The 27,940-nt window shown below is 41.4% G+C and overlaps 2 protein-coding genes across 2 annotated transcripts; one reads left to right on the forward strand and one right to left on the reverse strand.

The window, feature by feature from the left end:
* Positions 1-8,003: 8,003 nt before the first annotated feature.
* LOC139463042 (major royal jelly protein 1-like) lies at positions 8,004-9,407 on the forward strand. Its single transcript, XM_071244557.1, has one exon. The coding sequence runs from the start codon at positions 8,010-8,012 to the stop codon at positions 9,405-9,407; it is 1,398 nt and encodes a 465-aa protein (XP_071100658.1). The 5' UTR covers positions 8,004-8,009.
* A 3,331-nt stretch (positions 9,408-12,738) lies between these two features.
* Positions 12,739-27,277, reverse strand: LOC139475525 (uncharacterized). The gene is made up of 5 exons (XM_071258718.1): positions 27,207-27,277; positions 18,321-18,405; positions 15,801-16,082; positions 15,131-15,220; positions 12,739-14,992 (listed from the first exon to the last, which is right to left on the reverse strand). Exons 2-5 carry the CDS (start codon positions 18,340-18,342, stop codon positions 12,837-12,839), a joined length of 2,550 nt encoding a protein of 849 aa, XP_071114819.1. The 5' UTR covers positions 18,343-18,405; positions 27,207-27,277; the 3' UTR covers positions 12,739-12,836.
* Positions 27,278-27,940: the final 663 nt, after the last annotated feature.

Raw genomic sequence — 27,940 nt, forward strand, 5'->3', positions numbered from 1 at the left:
TTGAGATATAGTCATCTCCATACGGTAAAACGAACTCTGGTGGTAATTATCAGTTGCACAATCTGACGCAGGCGCTCAGAATAACCAGTCACGTAATCCAAGTTTCCATTAAAAGTTAGATCCGGGGTAGAATAGGTCTTCAGCAACCCAAGCTTGCCGTGAAGGGCGACTATGCTTGTAAGAGGCGACTAACGGGATCGGGTGGTCAAGCTCGGTGACTTGGTTGATGCATGTCATTGTATTTCAATCTCGTGGATAATGTTTATACTTATTTCTATCCGTGTTGTTTAATTACTTGATGTTTAATGTACTCTGTAGTACTTCATATCTGTAGCTAGGTTGTGGTTATCTTATATTCATGAGAATATACGAGTATGTGCCGGACAGGCGACGACTGACTGACCGCACCTTCAGATAACCCTTACTGTTTTGTTTGTTTGTTTGTTTGTTGTTTAACGCCGCACTCAACAATATTCCAGCTATATGAAGGCGGGCTGTAAATAAGCGAGTATGGACCAGACAATCCAGTGATTGACATCATGAGCATCGAACCATGCAATTGGAACACCTCTTACGACAACCATAGTCGCCTTTTACGGCAAGCATGGGTTGTGTGTGTGTGTGTGTGTATATATATATATATATATATATATATATATATATATATATATATATATATATATATATATATATATATATGCTTCTTCCCTTTAACCCAACATAGCTTAAGGGGTAACAATATCTGATAGCAACAAGATCGCCCAGATAATAATCACGAAGCTGGATTGTCGCTGGATATGATTACTTACTGTACATCTCGTGTGGTGTGGAACGAGTAAGTGAGTGAGTAGTGTCGCGTCTGGAGCAGGTAAACCATGGTCAGTTGCAGAAGCATGTGCGCCATCCACGTCACTTGGTTCAGACGTCACACAATGCTTTAACAATCGAGTCTGGACCAGGCAAACCAAGCTCAGACCGCGAGGCTATATCTCATCGATTTAGATAAAAAAAAATGTTGTAAATATAGAGAGTTGAACTGAACTGAATATATTAAAAAGATAAAAAGCGAATTTATTGTCATATGTCAATAGCTCTTGGCGAGACGAAACTCGTAGTTATGGAGTGAGTGAATATGGTTTTACGCCACTTTAAGCAATATCCCAGGGGACACCAGAAATGGGCTTCACACATTGTACCCATGTCGGGAATCGAACACGTGTATACGGCGTGTCGAGCGAACGCTTTAACCACTAGGCTACCCGACCTAGTTGTGATGGAACTGTTCCCACTGTCCCATTGCTTGTTTTAAGAGGCGACAAAGTAGATCGGGTGGTCCGACTCCAGGCTCCATTATTTACAGGAATATTGCCGAGTGCTGCGTTACGTTAAGCAACAAAGCAACATGTGCCCGCAAGTCCAGCTTGCAAGGGGTGGCCACACCACTGTATGGGTATATGTGCGCCATGCGACCAGAGGTGAAATATCTGATAACGCCTACGCTCAAAGGCCTACTTAGACAAGCAGGTTATCATCAAAGATATTGATCAATTCTCCTAACTCCAGTTTCTCAGTACTGATAAAAGGTTATCAGAGTTAATGATAATACCATACACTTGAATGGATGGCATTACTTACGACAATTAGTATTTCTGTGCAAGGGAAGCAACTCGCGTTTCCCTGATGGGCCTTGTGGATCAGAATCAGTTGTTCTCCCAGCCTGGTTCCATGGGATTGCTGCGCTTGCGCTACATTGACATCTGACAGTTGTGATTGGATAATATTGTGCAAGATTTTTATGTTTTTAAAATGTACCATTCAGTATTTAAATCAGTGCTGTCTTATTTAACATAATGACAAACTAAATGTGACCTCAAATGTTTTCAAGCAGGTGATATTTGGTGCGAAACTTGGGGTGGGTTGTTTAGCTTCCCGTATTCGGAAAGGAACTGGCTAAGCTAGCCATATAATTTTGTTTTTATTGTTGCTTCAAGGCCAGACTGTGCAGACATAAACATGTACTAGCTGTTTAATGCCTAGTTGCTTCTAAAAAACATAACAATACTATGGAAATATATGAGAAAATATTTGTTTTGTGATTAGCTTATGAACGTATATATACATAGCGTCATTGTGGAGGGGTAACGCACAAAGTAAGATACACAAGTATTCCCAAACTGTCGCATTTTCAATTTCCAAGAGTGCAGTTCATTCGCACCTGGAATGAACCATTTTATACCCACATTGGCTTTACTGGTCATGTATTGCAGGCGTATGAGCTGACCCACTGGTTGTGTTCAGACGAATGTTTTGGATGGCGTTTTCCATTACCTTCAGTCTAAAACTTTTCCATTTCCCAGGGACAAGGGAGGTAACTGACTCCAGTTTCCATCTTTCCCGAACTTGGCTGTAATTTCAGGGCTCGATCGCGCCACCAGTGACTATTACGAGTTACGTCCCGTCTATGTCCCTCCTAATGACCAATCAGATTCCACCTCTCATATCAGTTGCATTTATTCAAACAAAATTGCAACGCCCATTGAAGACGATCCGATCGATTTTTAAGATCTATTTTGTAAGAAAACGGGTCTTACTTCGCGAAAAGCAGAAAAAATAAGGCGAAAATATCTGTTGACGAGAAAGCGACCGAAATCTACACGGCAGTTCATTTACCGGATGTCGATTTTGATTGGCCTGTGCATTGACTCGTGAGTCCAGCCAAAATATAGTCCTATTAATCCTATAAATATTTTGCGGCAAGGGTTGGGACTGGACTTTTGATACGAAGCTACGACGTGAGTTCTAGCGATGAATTAAAAAAAAAACCGCACGTATTTCGTTTCGCTCATTACGATGTTTTTAGCTTCGTCAATAATGAAATAAATGCATTGCGAAATGGAATTGACATGAACGTATTGGCAAAATACTGTATACGAATTATGGCTTCATATATATAAGATAGTCAACATATACAATATAAAACTTATGCAGAGCATAACATCTGGCACAAATTAGGCATCAATATCATTATGATGTTAGAAATGTTTACAACGCACTTACCGTAATTCCTCTAATTGACGTCTGTGCTCGAGCCGTTGACCCGACGTCAATAAAAGGCCGGCTTGTATTAAAGGTCCGGCGTCTATTCTGTTTAATGCTGGCACAGTGGTAACTCACTCCACCTCACCGAAGCAAAATTCTACTGCCATACAAGGTAAATACGGTCAGTATTACACATCACACATCACACATTACACATCACACATTACACATCACACATTACACATCACACATTACACATCACACATCACACATCACACATCACACATTACACATCACACATCACACATCACACATCACACATTACACATCACACATCACACATTACACATCATTACACATTACACATCACACTTCACACATCACACTTCACACATTACACATCACACATCACACATCACACATCACACATCACACATTACACATCACACATCACACATTACACATCACACATCACACATTACACATCACACATTACACATCACACATCACACATCACACATCACACATTACACATCACACATCGCACATCGCACATCACACATTACACATCACACATCACACATCACACATCACACATCACACTCACACATTACACATCACACATCACACATTACACATCACACATTACACATCACGTCACACATCACACATTACACATCACACATCACACATTACACATCACACGTCACACATTACACATTACACATCACACATTACACATCACACATCACACATCACACATTACACATCACACATTACACATCACACATCACACATCACACATTACACATCACACATCACACATCACCAATTACACATCACACATCACACATCACACATCACACATCACAGTATTAGAGATTCAGCATATAATTGAGACCCGGGCAGATTTCGATTTCGATCTTTTGGACAGAGAGTATGGACCTGTGTCAAGTAGAGGCGTTTGAAAGATCATCAGAAAGATCCATTTGAAAATGAATGAATGAATGAATGAATAATTCTATATCCAACGTGATGGATAGCTAAAGCCCTTTTCTATATCCCCCATAATGAATAGATGGGGCCCGTTTCTAAATCCCTTGTGATGGATAGATAGATCTCGATACTCTTTTCTCGGTGAAGGGTACATGGAGCCCGTTTGTATATCCCGAAGAGCGGACAGATGGAGCCCGTTTGTATATCCCCAAGAACGGACAGATGAACCCGTTTGTATATCCCCCCAAAGAGATAGATGAAACCAGTTTGTATATCGCCAAGAACGGACAGAAGAAGCCCGTTTGTATATCCCCAAGAACGGAGCCCGTTTGTATATCCCCAAGAACGAACATATGGAGCCCGTTTGTATATTCCCAAGAACGGACAGATGGAGCCCGTTTGTATATCCCCAAGAACGGACAGATGGAGCCCGTTTGTATATCCCCAAGAACGGAGCCCGTTTGTATATTCCCAAGAACGGACAGATGGAGCCCGTTTGTATATCCCCAAGAACGTACAGATGGAGCCCGTTTGTATATCCCCAAGAACGAACAGATGGAGCCCGTTTGTATAACCCCAAGAACGAACAGATGGAGCCCGTTTGTATATCCCCAAGGACGGACAGATGGAGCCCGTTTGTATATCCACAAGAACGGACAGATGGAGCCCGTTTGTATATCCCCAAGAACGAACAGATGGAGCCGTTTGTATATCACGAAGAACGGACAGATGGAGCCCGTTTGTATTTCCCCAAGAACGGACGGATGGAGCCCGTTTCTATATCCCCAAGAACCGACGGATGGAGCCCGTTTGTATTTCCCCAAGAACGGACAGATGGAGCCCGTTTGTATATCCCCAAGAACGGACAGATGGAGCCCGTTTGTATTTCCCCAAGAACGGACAGATGGAGCCCGTTTGTATAACCCCAAGAACGAACAGATGGAGCCCGTTTGTATATCCCCAAGGACGGACAGATGGAGCCCGTTTGTATATCCACAAGAACGAACAGATGGAGCCCGTTTGTATATCCCCAAGAACGGACAGATGGAGCCGTTTGTATATCACGAAGAACGGACAGATGGAGCCCGTTTGTATTTCCCCAAGAACGGACGGATGGAGCCCGTTTCTATATCCCCAAGAACCGACGGATGGAGCCCGTTTGTATTTCCCGAAGAACGGACAGATGGAGCCCGTTTGTATATCCCCCAAAACGGACAGATGGAGCCCGTTTGTATATCCCCAAGAACGGACAGATGAACCCGTTTGTATATCCCCCCAAATGTATAGATGAAGCCAGTTTGTATATCCCCAAGAACGGACAGATGGAGCCCGTTTGTATATCCCCAAGAACGGAAAGATGGAGCCCGTTTGTATATCCCCAAGAACGGACAGATGGAGCCCGTTTGTATATCCCCAAGAACGGACAGATGGAGCCCGTTTGTATATCCCCAAGAACGGACAGAAGGAGTCCGTTTGTATATCCCCAAGAACGGAGCCCGTTTGTATATCCCCAAGAACGAACAGATGGAGCCAGTTTGTATATTCCCAAGAACGGACAGATGGAGCCCGTTGGTATATCCCCAAGAACGGACAGAAAGAGCCCGTTTGTATTCCCAAGAACGGACAGATGGAGCCCGTTTGTATATCCCCAAGAACGGACAGACGGAGCCCGTTTGTATATCCCCAAGAACGGACAGAAGGAGCCCGTTTGTATATCTCCAAGAACGGAGCCCGTTTGTATATTCCCAAGAACGGACAGATTGAGCCCGTTTCTATATCCCCAAGAACCGACGGATGGAGCCCGTTTGTATTTCTCCAAGAACTGACGGATGGATTCCGTTTGTATATCCCCAAGAACCGACGGATGGAGCCCGTTTGTATTTCCCCAAGAACGGACAGATAGAGCCCGTTTCTATATTCCCTGTGATTTTTCACCTCTCTATTTACATGAAAGTAATGCTTGTAAAAACAGTTGATGTTTTCGTCCTGTGAAAAAAACACTGCTAGGGAATACATGTAAAACGCAAAACGGAAATAAATCGTATGGGGAAACTAGAGATTGTTTTGATTGGAATGTTTAAATGTGAGGACATGCTTACGTGATACGAATCTACGACGTGAGTTCTAGCGATGAATTTTTAAAAAAAATGGACGTATTTCGTTTCGCTCATAGTTCTATGTTTTGTTCTTTTTGCTTTTAAAATAAATACATTAAAGTAAATACATTGCGTAATGGAAATAACATTAATGTATTGACAAAATGTTATGGCTTCATATGTATTCGATAGTCAATCCATATCGTATTTTCAATAACATATGTTATAAAAACATGCCGAATCGCCAAACAGCTGGACTTAAAACTAGTTGGATAAAAATCAAACTAATAGATAAAGATAAGATATACAAATAGGGTAGAGATCACCAACAACCAACATGGTCATTTTACTAGAGATCATCGTAAAAGTAGCTCTGCATAGTTGGATTTATACCATTCCACGACCTCCTGACAATCATTACCAAGTAAAGAGCAAATTAAAACCAACACGTACACTTCTATTAAAACTGTGGCAGAAAACCACTTTGAATATCGTGGTATTACGTGCCCTATTTGTGTTTTGTATTCTTATTGGACGCTGTTCAGTTTTTGAATAAGAATTATTTCACATGGATACTGCTCCATACAAATCTCATCCGTGTCACATTTGAAATAGTTTTTTACTTTGTTACCAGTTGGTATGCATGAGTGCGTGCATGCGTGCGTGTGTGTCCCAGCTTCTGAATCTATTTCTGTTGTGACGACGGCATCCTGGTGTTACAGTTTAATTTATGGCGAGTTTCATCCCCAAGGTGTGCAAGGAACTTACGATCTTGAGTTCGAATCCCAGATTCGCTCTGATTATGACTCTTGGTTTGTTTACACCACACCAAGTGGCAGCGTCTAGGTTCAATATCACCTCGGGATTTTCCAAAGACATTGTGATATAACAGAAACTATCTCAAACGCGCTAAATCAAACTAACTCACTCATGTGTATGTGTGCGCGTGTGTGTGTGCGCGGGTGTGTGCGTGTACGTGCGTTTGTTGTTTAACGCCGCACTCAGCAATAGTCCAGCTATATGACGGCGGTGTGTAAAATAATCGAGTCTGGGCTAGACAATCCAGTATCTATCTATGCAACTGGCATACAATGACATGCAGCAACAAAGTTAGTGAGTCTAGCCACCCGATCCCGTTAGTCGCCTCGTGCAACAAGCATATACGGGTGTAGTCGCCACTTATACCCAGCATGGGTTGCTGAAGACCAATTCTTTAACCGGATCTTCACGGTTCTTACTCATATATGAGTTCTCCTGACAATATATATTTTACTAAATGAATATTATTCAGTATCTTCATATATTTAAAGCAAACTTCATGTTAAATTTGATACCTTTCTATAAAAAAACCCGGACACATTAGACGTATTTCTAGTCAGTATATGCAATGGTGTATAGTTCTGTCGCTCTCATCGACCATAATCCAATAATTAGGTTACAATTATGATATTATCACATTTCCTGTGCAGACCTGTAAGGCACTGAAATGTCATTCAGATTTTGAGTGCGGTTATTAAACGGTAACAACCTAATTTATGCTTCAAAATGACGATTACCAAGTCCTGCAAATGAGACCCTATATCTTGCAATTATTCATTCTATGACAAAGCGTACTAGATTAAATATGTCAATATATGTTAAAGGAATGGCCATTACATTTCTTTTCCAAAGAGATTATTTAAACCATGGAGCCTCCTTTACTTCGCAACACGGACTCGGACGAGCGTTAACTGTACGGCAGAACACCAACCGCATATTGAAATGACAAAATCTTATGGGTAACAAAATAAGAAGCACCGGTCCTACATCAGATTCTAAATATAGACTAAGTTGGGTTTAGCAACAGCGCGCTGAGTGGCTTGTCCTTCACTTTCCAGCATGGTCTCTGTGAGTATTGCCGCGTTGACCTTACTCCTGTACATCAACTGCATATCGGGCCTGCGCCCAATTCAGGAAAACACTATTCCAATCTTTGAGCCCACCCTTGTTTACAAATGGGTGACGCTGGACTACATACGGCCAAGCAACATGTCCGAGCATCGGTTCCGAATGACCTATCCCTACGACTACAGAAACACACTGCTGGGCGGGCTCAAAGTGTACAAAGGGGACATTTATGTAACAATTCCTCGTATAAGCAGCGGAGTGTCGGCAACTTTAAACCGGGTTGTTGAAAAAGACGGCGCCCCTTTTCTCGAGGCTTTTCCGAACTGGGATTGGCAGACACTTGCTGACTGCGATGCATTACAGACGGTGAACAACATAGAAATCGACCCCGTGAAAGGATGGATGTGGATAATTGACACTGGCAGAGTGAATACCTTTTGGGGTGGAGTGAGAAATTTGTGTCAACCCAAATTGATTATTTATGACATTGACAAAAAAGAAGTTGTCATTCGTTATGTTTTTCCACCGGAAGTAGCTTCTATTACGGATTCATATCTGTCCGACATTGTTATTGACCCTGAAGCTGGATATGCTTACATATCGGACATGCTTAGACGGAGGCTTATCTTCTACAGCATGAGCGACAACTTCTCAATCGCGGTGGAACACGCATTATTCGCGTACGAATATGGCAACAATACAATTACTATAGATGATCGTACTATCAAACTGGCAAATACATCTGCTAATATTGATGGAATCGCTTTATCGCCGAGGAGGGACTATGTTGTTTTTTCCCAACTTGGAGGGTTCGGATTGTATAGGATAAGTACTGAATTCTTCAGAAAACTCATAAAAAATCCCACATATGTGTCCGAGCTTGATAACTATATCAAACGAGTAGGATTCAAGCCCTCACAGTCGCGAGGTATTGTTTTGGGCCACGACAACTTGTATTATGGGGCTCTAGGCATGGGTGCTGTGTACAGTTGGCAAATCACGGATCTACTGAGTTACCCCGACGCATCGGAAAACACATTAAGAAGTGTCCCTCAGGCGAGGGCGGTAGCTGACGACAGAATAAACTGGATCGACACCGTTACCTTGGATACAGAAGGATTTTTGTGGATTACTTCATCAAATCTTGTGCGGTATTTTCTTGACGTCATGGACTACCATCACACCTATAACTACTACATTTGGAAAGTCGACGTTGGTGAGGACAGTTATTTGCAGAAAAAGACATCGCCTCTGCCAACAACGACAACAACTACAACAACGACAACAACTACACCAACGCCTGCGAATGATAAGAATGCTGCATCGAATCAAGGCTGGAGAGGTGTATGGACTGTTTTTTCAGTGTGTTCAGTGCTTGTTACGCGTTAAATACTGCCATACAGGCCTTTCGCAATTTATCATGCAATATCTAGTTTGTCTTTGTTCAAATATTTGTCACTGCCAATGTGATTGTATATTATTAGACACTGAAATCAGCCATATTACGGTGGCCTGAAGTACAATGTCTGGACCAGGCAAACCAGTGGTTCGAAGAATGAGGAACGGTCCTCGACGTCCTGCATTATGACGCACTATTTGCCAATCTACGAAGACTACCATACAACCGTCTTCTGTCGGCTCTTTCAAACGAGCAGGAGGTGGCTATCATTTCCCGGAAACCCCACGTACGGGACCATCCGAAAACGTGAACTGGCATGACTTTATTGAGAAGACGCACATGAAGAATCATAATGGATATGTGCTTGTTTGGAAGGTGGTGTGAGGGCAACATACCGACTGCACATCTGATGCGCAGTGGGGGTTGATCTGCACTGTCAGTGGAACCACACCCGAAATGGACGTCCGGACATACACAGACAGCATGACTCCTCTAGGTACCTTAATGACCCATTAATGTGGTGTATTCGACTCGAACTCGACTCGATTCTCGAATTTTGAAGAGACCCGTGAAGATCCGGGTTAGAATAGGTCTTCAGCAACCTATGCTTGCCGTAAAAAGCGACTATGCTTGTCGTAAAAGGCGACTAACGGGATCGGGTGGTCAGGCTCGCTGACTTTGTTAATGCATGTCATCGATACCAATTGCGTGGATCGATGCTCATGACGTTGTGTCAATCACTGGATTGTCTTGCCCAGACTCGATTATTTACAGACCGCCGTCATATAGCTGGAATATTGCTGAGTGCGGCGTAAAACAATGACTTTTGAACACGAAATGTGCAATATTCGATCGGAACGGTTTACATACATTTGCTTACTCGTTCTTTCCTGTTTGGGGTTCTTAGTAGAAACACATACACCCAGACATCGAACCCAGAGTTACTGAACATCAATCTGCTTGTCCATGAGTTACTTCCCTTCAATTGCTGAGCGGGTTGTCAAGGTATATGTTGGAACTAAGACAGATTCTATCGATACATGGTCGATAAGTGGTCGATAAGTTACATTTTGCAGTATGTGTACCGACGAAGGACAGAAATTGTTGTGTTTGTCTTATACCATTATATCCAACCCGTAAACTTGTAAAGTCAGCTCCACGACGCGTCAATAAAATCACTCTGCCTCATTCCACCTCCCGTCTCCTTATTTCTGTCGGTCTGTCTGTCTCTTTCCCTCACTACCTCCTCCACTGTCTCTCCCCTCTAGATACAGTATTACACACTTTGGAACAGAAATAGGTAGAATTTGTTTTCCCCCATAAAAGTAGACCTAACACTTTTCTTTATCAAATCGATTAAAAACATTTGAAAAAAGTATCAGCACATGTTTCTTGCAGAGAGGAGTGTCTGTTCGTTGGGGCAATAGTAAAATATAGTGAAATAAATTAAAATGAACGATGGATGTTTCATGAAAAATCTATAACCGATCTTCAACAACATGATTATTTACACACAATATACACGAATCACAGATTCACAGACATGTCATGAGATAAGCCAATTGAAATAAGAATGGTATTTTCGATTCCTGATTCTCCAGTGCCATTATCGTATTTCCGTCTCTATCAGCGTTGTACATATTGGCTCCTGCAGTCAGAGTTGCGTCCCTTGGGCACGCCAGAAACCTATGATTGTGGGTTCGAATCCCGGTTCGCCCCGATTATGTTTCTAGGTTTGTTAGCACCATACCCGTGCTCGTGGGTTTCACCGAAGTGGTAAACGTCTGAGACGTGCATCACTTCGGGCTTTCCTCCCACATTAAGCTGACACGTCGTGATATAACTGGAATACTGTTAAAAGCGGCGTTAAACCCAACTCACTCACTCACTCACTCCTTCAGCCACAACGATATGCCAAATCACCTGCATCACATCGGGAGTTTCGTAACGTTTGTAACATCTGAAACACTGTCCACAGCGGCGTTAAACCCAACTCACTCACTCACTCACTCCTTCAGCCACAACGATATGCCAAATCACCTGCATCACATCGGGAGTTTCGTAACGTTTGTAACATCTGATACACTGTCCTCAGCGGCGTTAAACCAAACTCACTCACTCATCTATTAGTCCTCTTGACAAAATGTCTTTCAATAAATATAGTTTATCGCACACCTTAATATATTTAAAGCAAACTTCATGTTAAGACCGTCGTAATAAGAACACAGAAGACATTTGATATTGAGCCCTATAAAAATCTACATACTGGATTCCGCACATTTCTATTCAGTATGTGCAACGCTATAATTTCTGTCGTTCTCAACGACGATCATCAAATAGTCAGATTACAATAATGATATAATTACATTTTCCGTGCAAACATGTTAGACACAGAAATGTCAGAGGGACATTCATTTTTTTGGGCGGTTTATTAAACGGCTGTTCAGTACATACTTCAGGGTCATGTTCACCAAGCTCATTTGCAATTCCTCATTCAGATATATTTTATTAAATATGTAAATATGTAAGTGAAAATGAACATTCATCTCGTCCTTATTCTAAAATATGTTTGAGATAGGCGACAGCGAGTTTGGGTTTCTGAACATGAGCTCTGTGAGTATTGACTACTCCTGTCCATCAACTGCATATCGGGCCTGGACCCTATTTAAGGTGAAAACACTATTCCTAGATTTGAGCCCACGCTTGTTTACAAATAGGTGACGCTGGATTACATACGGCCAAGCAACATGTCCGAGCATCGGTTCCGAATGACCTACACTCAAAGTATACAGTGGTGACGTTTATGTATCAAGACATTTTATGATACAACTGGACCGCCTCCAAGGTCCGCGGATCGATTCCCAACCACGTCATAGCAGACGTTAAAATATGGTACTTGTTGCTACCCTGTCTGGCATTAAGGGGCTGGTCGGCTCGGAGTCAGTATACTGTGTCTGAGTGGGGTATTCATGTTAAACTTCGGTATGATATTTCAGTGAGCTAGCACTATAATTCGGCATCAGTCTAGTACAAGCAGACACACACACACACAGACACATGCATCTTGGACGCGACGTTAAACTAAATTTCACCTCACCTTATTTCTGTCGGACACTCTCTTCATATGTCTCTTTCTATCTTATTTTCTACTTCCCACGCTGTGTCTCAACTATTGTGGCACTCGACTAAATAGATATGGAAGTTGTTAATCGTTCAAAAAGAAACAGTATTGCACACTTTGGTATAGACAGGAGTAGAAATTGTTTATTCATTCCATAAAAGTAGAGATGACACTTTCCGTTATCAACTCCATTGAAGACATCAGTGGGCAGTGTCTGTTGAATGATGGGTTTTTCAATAAAAATATGACCTTTCTCCAACAACGTGATTATTTACACATAATATACACCATTCACAGATTAGTCAAATAAGAATGGTATTTTCGATTCCTTGTTCGCCAGTGCCACTGGAGTATTTCCGTCTCTGTCAGTGTTGTACATATTGGCTCCTGCAGCCACAAGGATACGCCAGATGTGAGTGTGACCCTTCATGGCTGATAAGTGAAGTGGCGTTTGCCATTTCTCATCTTTGAGGTTGACCTCTGCTCCTTTGCCTATAAGAGTTTCCACTATTTCAGTAAACCCGCGCTGCGACGCCCAATGGAGGGATGTTTTGCCATTGAAATCCTTATGGTTCAAATCTGGTTTCTTATCAAGCAAAAGCTGTACCACAGACATGTATCCATTGACACATGCTGCAAGTAGCGGTTGCCCTCCAAACGTATTGCTCATTGTAATGTCAGCTCCATGCTCAATCAGTGTTTGCACTATTTCCAGATGACCTTTCAGGGATGCGTAAAATATCGCAGTGGAACCGATCGAGTCACAGCAGTTAATGTTTGCACCTTTCTCAAGAAGTTGTTGAACAATAGAAAGCTGGCCGTGAGCACTCGCGCTATGTAGAGGACAACACCCTTGGGTGTCTGTGATGTTGATATCAGCACCTTTCTCAAGAAGGAAGTTGGCCAGTGAAATATGTCCTTCAACTGACGATAGAAGCAAAGCGGTTTGACCAAGACTTGTCTTTTGGTTAATATTTGCTCCTTCTGTCAACAACATTTCCACGGCTTCTGTTTTGCCTGTTGATGCCGCCTGTAGCATGAGTTGACTGACAGTTGGTATGGGTGTTGTGGATGTCACGAATTCTAGCAAGGGCACGCAACCTTGTCTTGCAACAAGACTAGCAAAATTGTTTCCTCGCTTATCCTTCAGGTCTAGGATGCTTTTTAGTGTTTTAGATTCAAGTCCAGAGAGGTATTTCTTCCAGTGTTCAGGAAACCCTTTTTTGAAGAACCTGGAGTTGTTGAGCAAATCTGATGCATGTCCTCTTTCCACCTCCATCGTAAGACGTTCAGCCAGTGTTGAGTAAGATGAAACATTCACAGTTACTGAACATGGGTTGTTTCTGAAAGGACAGTCACTTGGCGATAACAGAACGCGTTGCTGAAACTCCTGGAAAGAACAGTATGAGATGTAGAAATCTTGGTATTTTGAAGAATTACCAAAAGTGAAGGCAATGGCTTCTGCTACTGATTCATGCAAAAACCGAAATGTTGATCCCACCTGAATGACGTATGTGCCAGTCAAGGAAAGAAAGACTTCATGGAGTTTGCACAGATCCATAACCTCGGCATTAAGCCCAAGCTCGGATCGCAGGACAGTAAATAGTCTTTCAACTGGTTCGGGTGACCTTAGTCCGAGGAATTTAACAATTCGTGTCCTCACACTCTGTTCCTTGCCAGATTTAAAAGTTTCTTGTGGAATTACACCGTCCCAAAACAACAGCATCACAAGTGCAAAATATTTGATTTTGTCCGTTTGCTTCAGGTAATTTAGTTCATCAACCAGAACATCAGCCAAATGCCCGAGAAAGAAGCCGAGTCCTTGCTTCTTGAGCTGCTGGTCTGAGAAAAAGATTCTGCATCGAAGGGGGAATCCTTGGATGTAGTCATTCTGTGCTATTTCCTTCATTTGGCTTTTGTCAATGTTTACATCAAAGTGCTTTAGATAAAATGCCAACATCCCAAATTTCTCATCAAATGTCAGTTTCCACTCATCACTTGAAATATCTACAATGTTCCGGAAAATCTCCACTCCACGAACTATTCCTTGACAATCTTTGTGAATATAATCTCTAACAGTTGAAATAACCTTTGTGTAGCCCTGTCTAATGCATTCTGTCATCTCCTGACCAAGAATAGCCCATTGTTCCAAGGCAAGACTTGGAAAAGCTTGAGTCTTTCCAAATACGTCGTCAATGAATATGATCTGTCTGATGGTTGGGTTCCATCTCTGTCTCCACTCTTTAGGAGAGTTAACCGTTGCCACTTCATATCCAAGGGAAAGATAATGTAGAACAAGGTGTTCAGCAAGGAATGTCTTCCCGTCCCCTTGCTTTCCCTTGATGATCACAATTCCTTTTTCATCTACGATTCGTCGAACCTGTTTGTATGCTCTTGTCTTGTAGAAGAGATCGCAGTCTTCTCTCCATTTTTGAACTCGACTCAACAGGCGAACTAAAAACAAATAGCACTAGTAAATAGAAATTGTGCATATATATGTAATTATAAGAACATGATATTTATTTTTGATTTTGCGGTTAGACATGATTGAAGTTATATGAATGTTGAGAACATTTTAATACTTAGTAATACCATCAATATTTGAAGACCATTTCAGGCAAAGGCAGATACTTTTGAGCTTGTTTACTATTTCCACGTCAAGAGTCAAATCGGATGTGTTTCCTAAGCAAAGAAAACATAAAAATACCAATGTAGTGATAAACACATTCACATAAAGAAGCGACTATGCTTGTCGTAAGATGTGACTGACTGGATCAGGTGGTCAGGCTCACTGACTTGGTTGATGCTTGTCATCGTATCCCAATTGCGTAGATCGATGCCATGATGTCACATAACAAAACAAAAATCATATAAAGAAACGATGGAATTGACATAACTGTGAACATGGGCGCATCAGAATACGAATGCATTACGTTTGAATGTAAGTAGCATTGGGTTTCGTAGGAACTCACTGTAAGGTCCTATTTTTACAACTTGGTGCTCCGATTTACGATAATGATGAACCTGCCATTATTGTCAAATTCGTATGACACAGTTATTTTCATTTTACAATGAATAGGTGGTTCATATGTGTTTACAAATAGATCGAGTCCATATTGACTCTTTGTCATGAGGTCGATACAAGAACGAGTATTACAAAGGCAGTGACGTTTTCTGATTTCCAATGTAGATCATTACATTTAGGACTGCCTGTCTATCCTAGGTTAAAATATATGTACTAAGCACAATGTCTTTGTGTTACCATCCGTCCTTTCCAGATTTAGGTCCTCCATGATGTCGCATCTTTCAATCTGATCTAGGATGCTGCCAAGGAACCTCATGCTTTTGTCCATCTTCCAGGATTGAACAACAACTTTTCCCCACTTGTCTAGCATCCGAGCAACTGCACAACACAGACCCATTGTTTGAAACGAGGCTTGAAGGTTCTGTAGCTGAATACTGGAGAAACCAATGTGGATGCCGAACTTGTGCCAGTCCCCCGCCAGTCCGTGGCTGATCTTCTCTATCACTGTGTCCGGTAAACCTGTGTGACATATATGTCAATACGTGATCGTGACTTATTCAGGGAACGCTGGGGTCTAGGTTCCATGATATATACCATGTACACATTCAACCCGTGTTGTATGCCAAAGCAGTTGTTAGACAACATAGCTTCATTAGGGCTTCAAAAGTGTCAACATTAACCAAAGCGCAAAAACGTCACATTTTCCGCGTTATTTGTTTTGGGGTTTCTCAACCAAAAAAGGTAACGTTGTGACATTGATAATGTCGCAATGTCGCCATTTTCATACAATGGTGTGCACGTTTGGTAAGTGAATTAATCTACGCATGCGCAATGATTTTGCTCCTTTGGAAAGTCAAGTGGTCTTTTTGAGATCAGATGATTCTAAAATCAAAGTACCAACCAATTACAGTATGAGTGAAAACAAATCTTTCAGGGATTCTTTAGATATCATTTCAAATATTTGTCTTGTCGATGTCATTTTCATAACACAACCTGTTGTGACAGCAATATAGAAACAGTTTGTATTTGTATTTCATTTAATACCGGCCTAAAACAGGTTATAAAATCGATGAGGGATCGCAGTTGGCCCAGTCGTCTTAGGTGGCGCAATTCGCCGTGAGGAGTTGCGTCCCATATGCGTGCCAGATACCTATGATCGGGGGTTCGAATCCAATCTATACATGCATCTCTTCGGGCTTTCCTCTCACATAAAGCTGACATGCTGTAGAATTACTGAAAGCGACGTTAAATCAAACTCCCTCGCTCAAATCGATGAGTTCACTATGCAGAGTTGCGTCCCCTAGAAGCGCCAGGAACCTATGATAAGGAGTCCGAATCTCCGATTTACCCCGATTAGGCTTCTAGGTTTGAAAACAGCATACCCAATTGCGGGTTTCACTAAAGTGGTTAAATTTAAGACTTCCCTCAATTTGAGTTTCCTTCAACACCAAGCTGACAGATAGTGATGTAACTTAAAACTATCCAATATACATGTAATAAAGCAACGGTGCGAAAATTGGCCCATGTTAGATCTAGTCTAGATCTAGATTAGAAATACTTAATATCTAATAAAGTGTAAACACATCTCTTGACGAAAAGCTTTATGGTTGATGATGCGGCGTTGAGAAATATGTACTCACTCATTCCAATAACTAATACAAACAAGTTTGATGTTACATTTTCTGATAGCAGATTGGATAATATTGCTTCAATGTTAATGAATCAATACAAGTGCATCTTCAAACATAAGTTTGAACTTATGCGACGGAAATCATCATTTCTCTATGGAACGCATGTAGATGCCTACTGACATTCAGGTAGAGAATAGGTCTTCAGCAACCCATGCTTGCCGTAAGAGGCTACAAACGGGATCGGGTGGTCAGACTCGCTGATTTGGTTGATGTATGTCATTGTATCTCAATTGCATTGATAGATGCTCATGATGTCAGTCACTGGATTGTCTGGCCCAGACTCGATTATTTACAGATCGCCGTCATATAGCAGGAATATTGCTGAGTGCGGCGTTAAACAAAACAAAAAAAACATACCAAACAAACAAACAAGTATCGGCATCAGTACGAATCGCGGATTTGATCCAATTAACTAAGTGACATAACCCTTTTGGAAAACTATTGGACGCCGAATACCATGTTGAACATTGACATGGAATTCATTTTCGAAGAGAACCTGTGTCCATGTGAATGTTATACTGCAGCTGCAAAAGGACACATCAATACTTATCATGCCTCAAAGTGAGATTGACCAATCAGAGATTAGAACTACCTACCCCCACGTGAGCCCGTATAGCGTCAGTAAAAATCCAAGATGGTTGTTACTGACCAAATATGAGGCCGTGTACCGTGTAACAGCCATCTTGGATGTTCCAACACCCACCTCAGATATTTCACATGACAATTCTGGTACAGGGATTCTTTATTCGACACTGTTTTGTGTTTTAATTATCTTCAGTTTTGATGTGCAAGGACATTATTTTTTTAGATCTTTATTTATAAAATTACAAATTATCAACAAGATATGGCCTGAAAGATGTGTAGTCTCAATTTTACCCTTAACGTCAACGGTTGAAAGTGTCAAGTTTTCATTTTGACATGACGTGCGATATGGATACCAGATGGTCTAAACTTTTCGGCTTAATAAATTCGTTATGGTGTCTTTAGTTGCCATATTAGCTTAGCAGAAAAATATTGGGCTCGGCTGACGGCAACTAAAGACACCATAACTTATAAGGTAACATACCTGGTGTGATGATAGCTGTCATGGTGGCCGGTCTGGTGTCGAGCCGCGTTCCCAGGTTACCTGAACATTGGTATTCCCCCAGTTCCTGGAAACGATGGACATATTTTAACCATATACAAATAAATGATTACATCGATGTGAACGTCCAAACAATGACTAAGATGTGTACCCTGGGAAACAGGGAAGATATTCTTGGCATCCTGAACTTCTTACTTGAATGTATCTGACATCGTTATGGGCCATGCGTGGCCAACCTACATAGCGTACGTTTACCTCTCTTGAAGAATGCAAACCATGGGCGGCGTTCCGTACCCCAAATATGGCTACCCGATATGACCATTCATCACTTTTTAATTCTTAATAATGACCTGCCGTGATATTGCTGGAGTTAGTGAGTTAGTCAGTAATATTCCTGCAATATCAGTGCGGAGGACACCAGAAAATTGCGTTTACACATTGTACCCATGTCGGGAATCGAACCCGGATCTTCGGCGTGACGAGCGAACGCTTTAACCACTAGGCTACCCCACCGCCCCTTAATATTGCTAGAATATTGCTGAAAGCGGCGTATAACACTATACACTCACTCGATCGTGATTTATGACTATGCTTCACCGAGCAATAGCGGACTTGGAACAAGTACATGTAACTGCCGACCGTAAATCCAACCAAATTAACCATGTGCTTGTGTCTTGTACACGAATAACTACTAGTATTGATAGCGTATTTGTAGACGGTATATGTAGCCAAATGAATGCAAATATAATGATCCTTTTCAATTATACTGTCTTGATTCATATTATGCACTTGTGACATTTATTTATGATTACATTTAGGGGCGGTCGGGTAGCCTAGTGGTTAAAGCGTTCGCCCGTCACGCCGAAGACCCGGGTTCGGTTCCCGACATGGGTACAATGTGTGAAGACCATTTCTGGTGTCCCCCGCCGTCGTGATATTGCTGGAATATTGCTAAAAGCGGCGTAAAACCATACTCACTCACTCACTCACTCACTCACTCACTCACTTTGATTACCATTTATTGCAAAACAAACAAAATCAAACTTCAAAACGGGTTCCTTTAGGTCAACCTTATTTTTAAAAATCTACTTTGTTAAGAAAATAAAAATTGGTATAAAAGTTTATTTTAAGAATCTGAGATACTGAAGCTATCGAGGTTGCAACAAAACATCCCGGTGCCTGTGTCTCTAAGGACAGGGGGCATGCATTATCAGATGTGCTTGATGTTGATGAAGGAAGGTCACATGTATGGCATTTCTTTCCTCATTATCGTTTTTCTCAATCTAAAAGCGGCGTGCTTACAGTAACGTGAACCAGTGTGTTTACATTGTAGTTATTGGATTTGATCCTTTAGAGAAAGACTTATCAAAGGAAGTTAAGTCCTGTGTGTCTATAAAACCTGAAGTTCACCTTCACACTGGACATCTGGATTTAGGTTTTGGTTTTGATATTCGGATTTTGAGGTATCAAATACCAGTAATATGTCTACAAGGAGCAACATGTATGAGCTGGTTAAGTTATTCAAGATAGTTTATGGTACAAATAGTGAGTGAGTTTGGTTTTACGCCGCTTTTAGCAATATTCCTGCAATATCACGGCGGGGGACACCAGAAATGGGCTTCACACATCGTACCCATGTCGGGAATCGAACCCGGGTCTTCGGCGTGACGAGCGAACGCTTTAACCACTAGGCTACCCGACCGCCCCTGGTACAAATAGGACTATGCTTGTCCTAAGAGGCGACTAACGGGATCGGGTGGTCAGACTCGCTGACTTGGTTGATGCATGTCATCGTATCCCATTTGATCGATGGTCATGATGTCAATCACTGGATTGTCTGGTCCAGACTCAATCATGTACAGACCGCCGTCATATAGCTGGAATTTTGCTGCGTTAAACAACAAACAAGCAGCACGGACTAAATATGACACTCCGCTTGTCAGTTTGATGGGCGATGTTATCCCACACTTTGACCCAGAGTTGTGACCTCCTTAATCACTGCCGGGCAATTACTTTTGTTATGACAAATGTGTGAGTGGTAGGTGCTACCGGGAGGGTAAAACATGCGTTCCCTTTTCACGGACACCAGGTGATCTATTCATATAATTTTCATATCACTATTTTGTCTTAAGGCCTTGACCAGATTAATCAGTAATGGATAGCCAGAGCAACGATATACTTCGATAGGACACACGCACGAACGCACGCACACACGCCCTCACGCCCGCACGCCCGCACGCACGCTGTAGTGGCGCGTACACACGCACGAACGCACGCACACACGCCCTCACGCCCGCACGTCAGCACGCACACTGTAGTGGCGCGTCCCTTCTTATGCAGCTTTTACCGCAAGTGTGGAGTACCGGGACTTCGTGTGCACATCAAATGCAGAGCGGAGTGTCATTAGTTCGGAAATAAAGATATCTTTTACGACCATGTGTTATAAGCAAACACTTAACAGATAATGGAATGAGAAATGAGACGTCACTACCCTCTTGATGCATCGTAACAAGTACTTTGGATGATAAACACCCTTCCAGGTTCTATGTTACCACTAAATGATGTTACTAATTCAAAACTTCACTTCATTTTACCACGCGTGCCCATCGACAGATACACAATGTCATTTCTGACATCTGATCCGGAATCCTAATTCAAAACAATATAGAGTAAACTAAGCTTATAACGAACACGCTTATAACGAACTGACGGATAAAACGAACATAGTTTCGGTCCCGACCATTTGCTGTATATATGCTGTACATATGCTTATAAAGAACAACGGTTATATCGAACTAAAATCAGTAGTCCCTTTGAGTTCGTTATAACCGTAGTTTACTGTATATCCAACATAATGTACATGTATTTTAACTTTAGCTTGGAAGCATTCAAACCGGTATAAAATACGGAGGAGAATTTATAGATGTCAACTTCTATATCATGAGGAGCACAACGTTTCGGAGTATATGCCTACTCCTTAATCAGGTAAAATACGGAGGAGAATTTAAAGATGTCAACTTCTGTATCATGAGGAACACAACGTTTCGGAGTATATGCCTACTCCTTCATCAGGTAAAATACGGAGGAGAATTTAAAGATGTCAACTTTTATATTATGAGGAACACAACGTTTCGGAGTATATGCTGACTCCTTCATCAGGTAAATACGGAGGATAATTTATGGATGTCAACTTCTGTATCATGAGGAACACAACGTTTCGGAGTATATGCCTACTCCTTAATCAGGTAAAATACGGAGGAGAATTTAAAGATGTCAACTTCTGTATCATGAGGAACACAACGTTTCGGAGTATATGCCTACTCCTTCATCAGGTAAAATACGGAGGAGAATTTAAAGATGTCAACTTTTATATTATGAGGAACACAACGTTTCGGAGTATATGCTGACTCCTTCATCAGGTAAATACGGAGGATAATTTATGGATGTCAACTTCATGAAGGAGTAAGTATACACTCCGAAACGTATTGTTCCTCTTAATCAAGAAGTTGACATCCATAAATTCTCCTCCTTATGTGTGTCACTTCTAAATGCTTTTCAAAGACTCGGTCTAAAATACGTTATTCTCATGCAACATTCAACGCCATCACCCGGTCATCTTTGAGGAACCTTGTCGCCTGGTGTTGTAAATGTAAACGAACTTCACTCACTGACCCAACTTGAACCCTTTTTATCAAGCTGATGTTGTCTCGGCGATGTCACTGAGGCTATAATCCTATTTCTTCTACTGTTTTGTTAGAGCCAGCTTTCGATGAATACCAATTAGACTCCCGGTCACAAAACACACCCACGAACACAGAACTCCACTTTAAACACAGAGGACATCGCTATGGTAGACCGCCGGGCTACGTGATAAATGCCGACACCGTTCTGACAGGATTTAGGTGAGGTGAAATGGGGTTTAACGTCGCGTCCAAGATTATTGCACTTACATAGCGACGTGCATGCACGTGTATGTGTGTGTGTGTGGCTGCTTGTACTAGTCCGGACAGATGCCGAGTTTATAGTGATAGCACACTGAGATACCATGCCACAGTTTAACATGAATATCCCACTCAGACACAGTAAACTGACTCCGAGCCGACCAGTCTTTGTTTTAGACCCTGAATGCCGAGAGCCAGACAGGGTAACAACAAGTACCATCTTTTAACGTATTTTGGTATGACGCGGCTGGGGATCAAACCCTGGACCTTCCGCTCTCCGGGCGGCGCCTGACAGGATTTAGTCAGTGGTGAAGAAACAGAGAGGACCCCAGCACCACGTATACACGGGGACAAGGAGAAATATAATTAGACGAGACTGGAACAATGATCTGAAATAACATACACACATTGTATATTGACAGCATTTAACTTCTTTTCCCGGCTATCAAGTGCACATGATTTATCAACCATGTACTATCAGTTTACTGATGTGTGTTGTATTGCGTAAACTGTCCATCAATATCGTTTCAACATGGCCAGCAGGTAACCAGTTATTAGCAATGCAGAATTCCACCTCGAGCAGTATAAGGATCCGTTGATTGTGGGTTGGAATCAAAGATTGGACTGGATTAACATTCCTAGCCTGAAAGCATCATACAAGCATTATACAAGCATATCATACAAGTGTCACACAAGCAAAGTGGTAAACGTCTTTGACCTTAATGTGTGAGTGAGTTGAGTTTAACGCCGCTTTTAACAGTATTCCAGTTATATCACGGCGTGTCAGCTTAATGTGGGAGGAAAGCCCGAAGTGATGCAGGTCTCAGACGTTTACCACTTCGGTGAAACCCACGAGTAAGGGTATGGTGCTAACAAACCTAGAAACAGAATCGGGACGAACCGGGATTCGAACCCACAATCCTAGGTTTCTGGCGTGCCCAAGGGACGAATCTCTGCACGGCGAATCGCGGCGCCTTAGACGACTGGGCCACCCGTTCCCACCACCTTCACCTTCAATATATTTACCTTCGCAAATGACCATATTCAATGACTAGCTAATCCACATTCAGTGTATATCTCAACCATATTCAACACATCGAGATTTCTTGATATGCATTTTTTTGGTTAATTATTATTTTTATTCAATTAATTCTCCATGGGAGGTTCCCATCCCCCGTTTTTTAAAAACTAAACGTTTTCTTAAACTGCACATGCACTATTACACTACTTATGTGTGTGTGTGCCTTTTGTCCCTATTCGCAATATTCTGTAAGTATTTCTAAATTTCATATTTTATCCATGTTGGGAATCGAACCTGAGGTTTCGGCGTTGCGAATACACCATGACTGGTAACTCATGTTTTATAGTCTCCTCAGTATTGCGGCATAACTGTCAAGATGTAGTGCCGAGTTCTCTCGGAAGACAGAACAACCAGAACACGTAAAACACACTTAATCTTTCAAGGGCAAATGCTAGGTCAAGGTCACGCTTAACTGACAACAATTCCGGTAACGTCGAACTGATAATAAGGATTTGAGATAACACAATATTTTGCACCGGAAAACGGGAGTTGAGAGTGATATTGCTTGAAACACGTGCACTCAACGATTGCCATAGTGTTTACTGTTTACTTCACACATGTGAAAATATGCATTTTGTTATCGTTTAAACTTAGAAAATCTCTGACAAAGTGGTTTGTTAAACGTTACATGTAACTCATACAAGTGTATATTAATTATCATTTTAAAATCTGAGCGGTCGGGTAGCCTCGTGGTAAAAGCGTACGATCGTCACGCCGAAGACCCGGGATCGATTCCCGACATGGGTACAATGTGTGAAGCCCATTTCTGGTGTCCCCCGCCATGATATTGCTGGAATATTGCTAAAAGCGGCGTAAGGCCATACTCCCTCACTCACTCACTATTCTAAAATCTAAACAGTCGGAAATCGGTGTAATGAATCAAAAGTCAACGGAAGGCATACTTATCTGGATGGGGGAATCAACATGGCAAAGATAACTGTAATAATGACAAGAATCATTTGGGCGAGGATTTAAGACTGACACATACGTGTGCCCTGGTTAATCACGTTAAACAATAATTATTCTAAACACCTTGGATATGATTGGTAGAATATAAATTCCCAGATACAGATTAGCATTTCTCGTGTCGTGTTGTAGATTTACATGATTTTACGTAAAGACATGCAGATGAAATAGGTAGTAGATCTGCATGTATGATTGACGCTGTTACATACAGGTACATTATAGGAGATCTTTATGATTGACGCTGTTACATACAAGTACATGGATGAGATATGCATGATTGACGTTATAACATACAGGTACATATATGAAGATATGCATGATTGACGTTATTACATACAGGTACATGTATGGATGCATGCATGATTGACACTATTACATACATGTACATGTATGAAGATATGCATGATTAAAGCTATTACATACAGGTACATGTATGAATGCATGCATGATTGACGCTATTACATATAGGTACATGTATGGAGATATGCATGACTGACGCTGTTACATACAGGTACATGTATGAAGATATGTATGATTGACGCTATTACATACAGGTACATGTATGGAGATATGCATGATTGACGCTTTTACATACAGGTACATGGTTGGAGATATGGCATGATTGACGCTGTTACATACAGGTACGTGTATGAAAATATGCATGATTGACGCTATTACATACAGGTACATGTATGAAGACAGTATACATAATAGACGCTGTTGCATACAAGTACAGGAATGTAGAAGATATGAACATACATGTACAATTTGATAAAGATCAACATGATTGACGCAATAACATACAGGTACGTGTATGGAGATCTACATGATTGATGCTATTACATACAGGTACATATGAGATCTACATGATTGACGCTATTGCATACAGGTACATGTTTGCAAATCTACATGACTGATGTCATGGCAATGTAGAAGATATGAACGTATGTACAATTTGATGAAGATCCACATGATTGACGCAATTACATACAAGAGCAAGAATGAAGATCTACATGATTGGTGCTATTACATACAGGTACGTGTATGGAGATCTACATGATTGACGCTATTACATACAGGTACGTCTATAGGTGTATGGAGATCTACATGATTGACGCTATTACATACAGGTACGTGTATGGAGACAATATACATGATAGACGCTGTTGCATACAAGTACAAGAATGAAGATCTACATGATTGGTGCTATTACATACAGGTACGTGTATGGAGATCTACATGATTGACGCTATTACATACAGGTACGTCTATAGGTGTATGGAGATCTACATGATTGACGCTATTACATACAGGTACGTGTATGGAGACAATATACATGATAGACGCTGTTGCATACAAGTACAAGAATGAAGATCTACATGATTGACGCTATTACTTCAATTACATGTATAGAGAAGATCTACAGTGTGGCCACTTGTTACACACAGTTACATGTATGAAGAAGATAACGGCTGACGCTATTGCACATAGGTACATGAATGTGGGAGATTTCCACGACTGGCGCTGTTACATACAGTTAAATGCTTGTGGAATATCCACATGAAGGACATTTTTACCAAAAGGTACAAGTGTGTTGAAGGTAAACATGACGGACAGGCGCAGGCGCAGGCGCATGTATGCAGAATCTGTCTCCGCAATTACATCCTGCTCAGAATCCAATTTGTGTCGAAGTTCATCTGACTCATTTAAGACAAATATTGACAAAACGTGCTAAGCAAAATCGCGAAAGGGCAGTGCTTACACAGTGGATCTTAAAGGCACTCAAGATGTAAGTTTACAGATAGTATTCATGACTGCTCAAGGCGGTTAATCATTATTCACAAATCTCAATGAGGGCAACTTGTCACGCTTCAGAAGTCCAGACTAAGCATTTCCATGCACTTATGAGTCGTAACAAATTTTATGACCGATTATAATGTCAGTTTGATAGTTGGCGCTATAGCTTGAGGGCTGGTATATCAAGTTGTCGACTATCGCCGCAGGGGGGTAGCGCACCTATATGTTTCATCCTGTCATTGTAACGCAGGTAAACGATCGGAATTCCTTTAAATGTCAGAGGAGAACGGTTTGTACTCACTGAAGAGATACATTTGAAGTGAGAAATTATTTTTATTTACATTCTTTGCTATTTAATCTCCGAAAAAAATCCATTAAAAGTTTATAACTGCCACACACTGCCACGCTGCAGTAACATATGAATACTTGAACATTCATTTCAACTGAACATATTGCATACGAACTTTCTGACAATACGTTGGTGTTGTTCGGCTCCATTCTGGTGCGTTTGTGTAAATGTGACCTCGACTATCATAACAGCGTTAACAGGGGACTAGGTTAGTTTTTGACACGACATATACCACACATCAGTCAAAAACACGCTCTAATACATACATTTACATGTACACACGCAGAGTGAACGTATACTAGGCCCCTACCCTTAAATTCAATACGTTCATATGCATATGAATAACACGAAATATGTCACTTTGAATAATGTTTACATTCAGTAGTGTTTGTCCATTGCTAGCAGGGCTATTATTAATGCTTTTGAGTAAATGAGTTGATGTAATCCTTATCAATTATGGTTCAAATGATCAGAGAAATGAACTTGTATTAACAGAGGAGTAGACAGTTGATTGAATTACATCATCATAACTTGATAGAAATGCCTGTTTGTACGAGCATTGCCTTTAAGATATTTCGAGCTTCTTATAAAATAGTCCTTGAAACTAAATATTATTAATCGATTCTTTTCAAGCAGTGATATTATGATTACATTGTGATAACACTCCACAGCTGCATGACATAACAATGTTGAAGCGGTCGCCCAGTGCACAGGTCAGTTATATGCCCACTTACCTGAGAATGAACGCGCCTCAATGTTTTGTTCGCAAACGTCAGCGATAGCAGATGTTGTGAATGCGTGTAGATTTCATCTTCTAGCAACAAGCCTCGATATCATTCCCTGTCGCCATTGGTCGTGACGTCAGCAAGTTGTGGACGTTATCTTCACACTGAAACCCTTAGCATGTTGGTATTGTATCTTGATTGTCAATGCGTATGTTCATAGACTTTATGTTGTCAGGTATTAAAGAGAAAACCATGGTCCTATCGGTAAATAGACTATCTACATTAATGTGCATGATTTAGTTGCAACAGAAATGATGTCCCGTGATTACAATTCACACAAAAGTCGTTGTGCTTCGTTCATTGTATTGTAACCATCCCTATTTGCACGACTCGACTCATCTATTAAACTATGTTCCTTTGCCAGCAGACAATGGCATGCGTGACACATTCCAGTCACTTCCCTTTACAGATAGTCGGAAAGCGTGAACAAACACACCAGCTTTGTCAAACAATTACGTTTTGGACATATACATTAGATTCAGAGGTGGAGAGTGTGCAAAAGTCACAGTGTACACGCACTGAAAAATGAAATTGAGCTGTAAAGATTGGAAGTTCTTTTTCAATACTTAGTGAGTGAGTTGGGTTTAACGCCGCTTTTAACAGTATTCCAGTTATATCACGGCGTGTCAGCTTAATGTGGGAGGAAAGCTCGAAGTGATGCAGGTCTCAGACGTTTACCACTT

Source organism: Haliotis cracherodii, unplaced genomic scaffold (genome assembly GCF_022045235.1).
Source record: "Haliotis cracherodii isolate W230 unplaced genomic scaffold, xgHalCrac1.p SCAF_1, whole genome shotgun sequence".
NCBI classification, from domain to species: domain Eukaryota; kingdom Metazoa; phylum Mollusca; class Gastropoda; order Lepetellida; family Haliotidae; genus Haliotis; species Haliotis cracherodii.